This window comes from Mandrillus leucophaeus, unplaced genomic scaffold (assembly GCF_000951045.1).
Source record: "Mandrillus leucophaeus isolate KB7577 unplaced genomic scaffold, Mleu.le_1.0 Scaffold513, whole genome shotgun sequence".
In the NCBI taxonomy this organism is placed as follows: Eukaryota; Metazoa; Chordata; class Mammalia; order Primates; family Cercopithecidae; genus Mandrillus; species Mandrillus leucophaeus.
The window spans coordinates 1,164,182-1,173,268 of NW_012105509.1; the positions used below are offsets into that span (position 1 = coordinate 1,164,182).

The window sequence follows — 9,087 nt, forward strand, 5'->3', positions numbered from 1 at the left end:
TGCCCATTCAGTATGATATTGGCTGTGGGTTTGTTCTTTGTTCAGTTTTAACTGTCTCTTGGGAATCCTATTTACCTGGTTGGCAAACGATTTCTTTTTTCCTGTAGATGTACACCTATTATCTAAATTATAGCACATTTAAAATTAATAAAATGTTTAATAATGAAATATTTCTTTATATTGCAGTTATTCGTTTGAAATGCCATTTAAATGCTTCTCTGCATCTAACATTTAGAAGCCATTGCTCCTTTTGTAGGCTGGACAGAGAGCTCCAAACAATTGATTGAAATGAGATTTTTAAATATTCTTTTATTTTCCTTTATTTTGATATTCAGCTAAATCGAATGTAGAAAAGTTTAGCTGTTTGCATTATGTTTTTAAAGAATAATCATATACCTTTGTGTGTCACATGTCAACTAACATGCCAAAATTAGTTATTGAAAAATATGATTAATTCTCATAGACTGCCATGAGAAGTAAGAAAATTTCAACTATTGTGTGCTTATTTTTACCCTACAGGTGAGAAAACTAAGGCAAACATTCCTAACTTGTCTAGAGCACAGTAAAGAACTTGGATATCCTAAAGTTTTGCCCTTAGTTTTAATTTTATTAGATGATAATATTGGTTTATTTTCATAAAGTGATGACTTAAAACTAGATGAATGGAATAATTAAAATCTCTCTTGTTAAGAAATTACACAGTAATCATTGTGTATAAATTAATAGATTTTAAAGGTTAAAATATTTACAGAGTAATTTGGGTTTCTTATGTATCAAGATAGTTAATAATCAAGAATCATAGTTTTGCTTCAGGCAATCATTTCCTCTAACAGTTAACCTCTAGGAAAGCAACAGGAAGAATTTATTCTTATTTGCAAGAATTTTTTCTCCTAGGATGTACCGCTAAGGCTGCATAATAACAATAAAAATAATGAGAAGACTTTTAAATGGAAAAGAATACTTGACTTCTGTTGGAATAGTTTACTGAAGGAAATCTTCCCTGAAAAGCTTTCAAAAGAGTACCTGTATAGAAATGTTTTAAGATATAGGTTTTTCTAGAGTTAGTGAATTTGCTTCATGTAAATACATTAAATCCTTTGGTTCTTAATGACCTGGCTAGTCCCATTGTACACTGTTATTAGAATTTCCCTTTGAGAAAATACTGTGTTCCTTTTTGAAAACATGATGCTGAACGAATGGTAGAGAACACGAAAACACAAGAGGCAGACAGATTGAAGGCAGTGTGTGAAAAAAAAATAGACAAAGATGAAAATCTTTAGCCTGTTGACTAATTGTAGACTGTCTGTGTTTTGCATTTTTTATTTTCCTAATGAGCTACCAGATAGTTTTCTTTCAGAAATAACCTTTATTAAAGTTGTTGAATTCAGACTTGGAAATTGTTGCTTACTTCAGTTTTTGAAACTCGTTTTATAAAAAACTCCAAATAACATGGGATCTCTCTGACCTTTTTCATACTTTGTGTCATCTAACCAAATGAAGTATTTTATATAATTTTTTCTTTAAAGAATATAAAAAGCAATCTAAACATGAAACTTTATGCATTTGGTGGCAGTTGTCTGGAGTGGTAAACCCAAAGATGTCATTTCTTTTTTTTTTTTTTTCTTTCTTTTGAGACGGAGTCTCGCTCTGTCGCCCAGGCTGGAGTGCAGTGGCCGGATCTCAGCTCACTGCAAGCTCCACCTCCCGGGTTTACGCCATTCTCCTGCCTCAGCCTCCCGAGTAGCTGGGACTACAGGCACCCGCCACCTCGCCCGGCTAAGTTTTCATATTTTTTAGTAGAGACGGGGTTTCACCGTGTCAGCCAGGATGGTCTCGATCTCCTGACCTCGTGATCCGCCCGTCTCGGCCTCCCAAAGTGCTGGGATTACAGGCTTGAGCCACCGCGCCCGGCCCAAAGATGTCATTTCTAAGCAACTGAACACACTGGCTCTCCCTATAATTATCCAATATTAATATTGCGTCTCTTTTTTTTGTTTGTTTGTTTGAGACAGAGTCTCACTCTGTTGTCATGCTGGAGTACGGTGGCACTATCTTGACTCACTGCAACCTCCACCTCCCAGGTTCAAGCGATTCCTCTGCCTCAGCCTCCCAAGTTGCTGGGACTACAGGCACACGCCACCATGCCCAGTTAATTTTCTTTTCTTTTTTTTTTTTTTGGTATATTAGTAGAAATGGAGTTTCACCATGTTGGCCAGGATGATCTCAATCTCCTGACCTCGTGATCCGCCCATCTTGGCCTCCCAAAGTGCTGGATTACAGGCGTGAGCCACCACGCTCAGCCTGCATCTTTTAATTATTTAGAAATTTAGTTGCAAGCACACACATTCCATGTATAAAGGATAATGAAGAAAATAACATGTTTTTCAAACACTCATAAGGAATCTCAATTTTGACAGCCACGGACAGCATTTAGTGCTTTTACTTTCTGGAAGAAGAAATGTGTGGAAAGTAAGTAAATAAAAATATGAGGCAAAATCATTACATACACAGTAATACGCATATTTATTTCTATGTTTAAAGTGTAAGCCCAATTTTATCTTTTGTGTTCCACATGTTGTTTCTGTAGCAAGAACTTCCTTTATCATTCAGAGTGTCCAGAGGAGAGACAAAATGGGAAGGCAAAGCTTATCTCCCTTGGAATTATTTTCCACCAAATGTGACAAAATTCAATTCATTTGCAATTCATGGATCAAAAGATAAACGAAGTTATGAAGCTCTTTACCCTGTACCTCAGCATGAACTGCAACAAGGACAAAAACCTGATTTGTAAGTAGAAAATAAATGAAGATATATTCCAAATAAACGAGTTTTTTGGAAATTAAGTCTTAGTGGAGCAGAAGTAACCCTTTTGATCAAAGAAGATGACATATGTGCACAGGCACCTAGTAGAGTCCAATGTTCACTGATGGTCCTCAGAATATACTTGGTAAACTTTGGGCTGACATTCTCTCTCTCACTACTGTCAGTAGAACACTTATTTTTCCATAGTGGTTTGCATGTGAGAAAAGTAAATGTTGCAATAGCTGATATAGAAGTATGTTTGCAAATTCATTTAAAATTTCTTTCAGAGCTAAAGGCCCAGAGGCATCAGTGTTTCCAGGTGTGAACAAAGGGTCCCTGTTGCAAGGAAATCTGATCTTCAGTTATCTCTCTAGTTCTCCTCTTCTGGTAACCTCATAAGGATAAAAATATCAACTATGTTTCTAGGCAACATTGCTTATGATAAAAATGACCCTTAAGTGGTAAATTACATCTGGACTGAGAATAATTTTGGATGAACTATAAATATATGATGGAGACAGCGTGGCTTTGGGATTCCCCTTTAACAGTCATGTTCCCTGTGCGAACCCTGGAAGCTATGGCTATGGAGTTATTCCAAGAGATAATGCTCTCATGGGGCAGCAGGCATTTGAGCCAAGGTATCTGCTCTGCTTTCTCAATTTGAGTCTTGTTTCCTTGCACCTGTAGCTCTCACATAGGTAGACTAGAGCTCCTGGCCAGCCTTATGAATGCTTCCTGGACTTCTGCAAGGACTACTCCTTTAGGGAGGAAAGGCAGATGCTGTCCTGGGGCAAGCTGTGATTGCTGCTCTATATCTCTCTAGGTATACTCACCATGGCCAAGGTAGTCTGGTGAATCTGGGCATTTGGAAGAACCTAACAGAGACATCGTAGTGAGCACTGCACTATAGTAGACAGACATTCCTGCCTTTTTACCTGTGGAATGTGCTGCATTGTCCTTCCTCACCCTGTTTGCCTCCTCCTTCCTTTCATGCTCGCTCTTCATGCTTCTTTGTCTTTATCACTTCTAGCATATTTCTTTTTTGCTTGACCTTTTTTCCCCTTTTCCCTTTGCCTTTCTCCCCAGTCCTGACAGCTTTTACTTAGTCTTTTTTCCCCTTCCTTTTTCTTATCCTTGACATTTTTTTCCCCGTTTTTGCTTGACTTTTTTTTCCCCTTTTCCCTTTACCTTTCCCCCAGTCCTGACATAGCTTTTACCTAGTCTTTTTTTCCCTTCCTTTTTCTTATCCTTCACTGTTTTTTCCTTAATCTCTTACTCTGGGATTGACAACTATGACTCAAAAACTGATTTATCCTGGCCAGGTGGGCAGAATGAGACAAAAACATAGTTGCAACTGACTCAAGGTCCTCGTATCAAGATGTCATGTCTCCCTGGCTGTTCATCAGCTAATACCTTCCTGTATTCAGGCTCTTCATTCATACATTATTGGAAGCTTATCGGAGGTGGAAGTACGATTATACATTGGCCAGGACAGAGCCGAGGCAGAGTGACTGCCTACAGAGTGGGGCTCCACTGCAGCATGTTAGCTAAGCCTTTCTCTCCTCATTAAGCCACTAGAGAAAGCTTCTTAATATAGTTAAATGGTTTTCCTGGAAAGAAAAGAACTGGGATTAACACTCTTTTAATTAACCTCTGTTGCTTCGGCAGACAAGGGAATTAAGAAGTCTATCTTCTTATCTATGGAACTGAAACTTTTTAAAACCATTGCTTATATGACTGATATAAATTATGTCAAAATTTGAATATAAAAACATATGCAAGAGCATAATATGATTTGTTTAAAGTTGGATGGAATGAGTCATGTTTTGAGAGTTGGTTTCTCCCTTCAGCTGTGAGGGAGCTATTTGCAGAATTGAAAGAAGAGGGCTTTGAGATGCAGATGAATGTTTTCAGAGCTGAGTGTTTGATAGCTAGAGTGAGAAAACTATACATATAAAATATGTCTTACCTTTAGTATTGCTTAAAATAGAATGTTGTCCTATTACAGATGTGACAAAATAAATAGCCCTTCAGGACAACTATTTCACAAATGCATAATTCATTTCAATTCCCACCTTCTTTTTCTTTGCTTTTAGCCATCACCTAGAATACTTCAGACCTTTCAATTTTAACACGCTGCTTGGAGAAGAATGGAAACAACCGGAATCAGACCTGTGGCTAATAGAGAAATGTGATGTATAGGAGTGTAATAGATAACCATACTGATCATTTTTCTCTATGTCTTTTAAGATAAACAAAAAATAAATATCAATTTTTTAAGATGTCATGCATACATTTCAACAACAAATATTTTCATAGAAGTCACTGAAAATATCTGTGGCAAATTGCATATGATTAACAAGACAATAGATGATTCTTTGTAGATGTTTCATCTGTAAAGTCACAGTGTTTCTCACAGTCACTTAGTCCAGGATGTTACATTCCCAGCACACAGTACAGTTATTCTTGAGAACTACAGGTGAGAAAGGGGGGACAATTGAGTTTGTCCAAGGCCACCTAGAGCACTGTCCTGCACTACCTTGTGATTCAGCTATTTCATTCCTAGATATACACCCCAGAAAAATGACTGCTCATAGAAGCTTTATTCACAATAGCACAAAACTGTAAACACTCAAATTTCCATCCATAGGAAAATGGATAAACAAACTGCAATATAGTCAGCGGAATACTGTTCATTAAAAAAAGGACGCTGATACATGCAACAACCTGTATGAATCTCAAAAACATTAAGTAGAGCAAAACAAGCCAGACATAACATACTATCTAATTACTTTTACATTAAAGCCACTTCTAGGCAAAACTAGCATTTGATGATGGATACCAGAGTAGTGGCTGCTTTGAGTGAGGGCAGGGAATTCAAATTGAATGGAAAAGGAGCCTGAGGAAATGTTCTGGGGTGATTGAAATGTTTTGTATTTTGATCTGGATGACGGTTATGTAGTTGCATACATTTGTCAACATGCCTCATGCTGTATGTTTAGATTTGCGATTTTAGTATATGTAAATTAATTCGTTAATAAAATACTATTATAAAATAAGCTATAAATTAAATGGAATTAACTTCAAGTTTACATTGAGTTTATATGTGTCCATTGAACAATCATTAGTGCTGGTTACAAGTGGCTTATCGACTTACTCATTTCTTAAATATGTTCTCTCTCTGAAAAGGGAGTTAGTGTAAGATAAATGCTGACTTTTACAAAAAAGTATCCTCCTGACTACACATCATGGTGGCAGTGTTAGGCATCTTAGATAAATTGAGAAATTATTCTTAAAACTGACAATAGCTACTAATTAATTTGATATGGAAATGATCTGCCTGTTTTGGATAGGAATAGTATATTTTAAATAACCTAGGATGATTGATTTATAAATTATGTGAATAATTTTATAAATGCATATAAAACTATCAAAATAAAAATAAGATATATTTTAGAGTATCTTGATTTTAGAAGTGAATTGAACACTATGAATCACAGTTCCAGATATAAATCATAACTGTTTATAATATGGATAAAAATGCAGCACAAATATGATAGATACAATCACGGCAATATAAAATACTGAATTTGAATGTTGTGGCTTGTGAGCTTTCTCAAACCTAATGTGTATCTTTTTAAAATTTGTTAAGATTTTTTTAAACATCTTTTAACTTTCTTTCATCTAGATAAGACATTTCCTTTTTTTCCAATACCAAGCAAGCAAAAATACATTACATAAACATTTTCTTTTGAAAGGAACATGCATATCAACTACAGAATTTCGGAAAGCTTGTCCATTAGTCAGGTACAAATGATGTATCCTATAGAAATTTGTATTTGAGAGTGGGTGTTTGTAATAGCCATTTCAAATTTGTTTTTCAACTTCAGGACCATGAAAGGATAATCATCCTTTTGTTTAAAATATGCATAAATGCATTTCTTTGCTGTGATTTGAATTGTTCACTGCAGTATCAAGCAGATTCTCTCTTCTCACCACCTAAATAGATTCCACAGTGTGCATATTTATTCAGGTGCTTTCTCATGCTTTTTCCCAGCTCCAGGAAAGTGTAAATCACAGTCTGAAGGGAAATATGCTTTTCATTTTTGGCTCCAAATTACTTTTTTTGAATGTTAAAAAAGTTTTTGCCACAGGAAAAAAATATTTAATTTCCCCTCCTCCTTTTCCTCCTTTTTTAAATGTTAGACTTTTAGGGGACAGAAAATAATGAGCATAATTAATCTGATATTGAAAAAGAAAGGGTAGCAAGTGGATAAAACAATTACAGTAAGCCCTCAGCCCTTTTCTCATGCCTCAGAGCTTAAGGATTGTCTCTTCTTTTCCATGTAAGTTCCTGTAGTATTTTACACATTGCTTTATTAGAGCATTTATTTCACTGTGTCCTAGATAGCTCTTCTGACCTACCTCCCATCCTCTCAGCCTAACTTTTTACTCCAGCAATCAGTTGTATACAGTGAACTGACTGGCCAGTTGCCTTGGCTGTACTGTGTATGTCTTACTTCCTGCCCCTAGGGCTTCTCTGCTTCCTCTGCTGTGTGGAACACTTGCAGGAACCCATTTAGCCATTCTCACACATGAACTATCCTGGATGTGTGAAGGGACTAAAACATCGCATGGGGCACCTCTTGACCAAGGAGGGCGGGAGTTGATGGATAAATACTTCCCTGTTACATCCCTCAGTTTAACAATTCTATGGTCCGTTCCACACAGCTCCTCAGAAGTTCTCTTAAAAGGATCCCACTCTGGTTATCCACAACAGTGGCCAACTAGTAACACACTTTTGCATTATCTTTCCTTCATTTCCATCATTTTCTGTTTTGCTCTTCCTAGTACCTCTGTCCTCTCTGGAATTACTTAACTACAGTCAACCTCTTTGGAAGTTACTGTCCTATGTTTGCTTCATGGAGAACCCTGGCTAAGTCAGTGATTACCTAAAGTAGCCCTAGAAAGCAGCTCATCAGGATGGGAATCTAGAATTGTATCACAGGGCATTTGGTGACAAGGACCCCATTGTTGGTGGCAATGGCTCTGCTATAAGTAACTTCACAGTTATGAAACCTTTCATGGAGTGGTAGACTGGCTTGAGGTGCAGCTGAGGTACCTGAAGCTATGAAAGCCATCTAGTCATAATGACTCTTTGTGTCAACTGTTCAGCAGGCAAATAGAAGCATGATATTGGAAGAGATATTGATCCTGGCTACCATGCAGAGCTAGAGTTATAACTATTAATGGAGGCACTATAGAGTATGTCCTTCCTAGGGGATTCATTGAGGCATCCTTTGGTGCTTCAGTGTAAAGTGATAACCTTAAACAGGCAACTGTAGCAACCACAGCCTGACAAGGTAAAGCAACTAAAGACTGACCCTTTGAGGATGAAGGTCTAGGTCACCTCACCATTCAAACCACGTGAACCTACTGAAGAGGTTGGCCAAATGTGAGAGAAATACAGAATTTGTGGTGGAAGAGAGAGATGATAACTATCAATTATAGACTTGGAATCAATTACAGGAGCCACATAACTTGTTCCACTAAATCTTTTGCATTTAGTATTTGTGTAATGGCCCCCCACTTCCTTGAAGACTCTGTGACAGATTGGACTCAATGTGGAAACTGTGTGGCTCTGAGTGCTGCAAGGAGTGGACGGTATTTAATATCTCTTGTGTCCTACCTCACATCCTCTTAGGCCATTTTTCAATTCATACATTTTACTCTTTGATAGCACTTTACCTCTGTTGTCCCATGTGTCTCTAGATTTCTGTATTAGTGCTTTTCTGATACCTCAGTTATGTGGAACACCTGTGGAAATCTGCTAATCTACTCTGACATATATGCAAACCTGGAAGTTTGAGGGAATTGACAATAGGGACAGGATTCAGTGGATAAATGCTCCCCTTTTCTGTCCTTTGGGCAGAATATTCTGAAGTGCATTCCATATAGTTCCTTAGTGGTCTCCAGTAGGACTCCACTAGGGTCTTCAGTTACCTACAGTACTGATGAGCTTAAAAATACAATCTTAAATTGGCTTACCTTATTTAATTTTTCCAAAGTTCCCAGTCCCATTCTTTAGAATCACATTCCAAAATTAATGCACTGCACACAACGCTTTTTAAAGGCTCTGCTTTTGTTGGGGGTAGGAGAGGTATCCAGCCTAAGGCACCTAAGTCCAAGAGGAATATGTGCCTAACATATATATATATATTACATATATATACACTTATATATATAATATAGAAATATGTAATTTTTCTCAAAAAAATTCTCAAG

At 37.1% G+C, this 9,087-nt stretch overlaps 1 protein-coding gene across 3 annotated transcripts in view; it reads left to right on the forward strand.

Annotated features, from left to right (window-relative positions):
* The window catches only part of LOC105551262 (chromosome unknown open reading frame, human C4orf33), a 21,950-nt gene extending 16,056 nt beyond the window's left edge, over positions 1-5,894 (forward strand). For all 3 annotated transcript variants that reach the window (XM_011996443.1, XM_011996444.1, XM_011996442.1), the window contains 3 exons: positions 2,418-2,469; positions 2,588-2,787; positions 4,899-5,894. In XM_011996443.1, coding sequence (XP_011851833.1) covers positions 2,418-2,469; positions 2,588-2,787; positions 4,899-5,004 — 358 coding nt within the window. In that variant the 3' untranslated portion in view covers positions 5,005-5,894. The remainder of the gene's footprint in view (positions 1-2,417; positions 2,470-2,587; positions 2,788-4,898) is intronic.
* Positions 5,895-9,087: the final 3,193 nt, after the last annotated feature.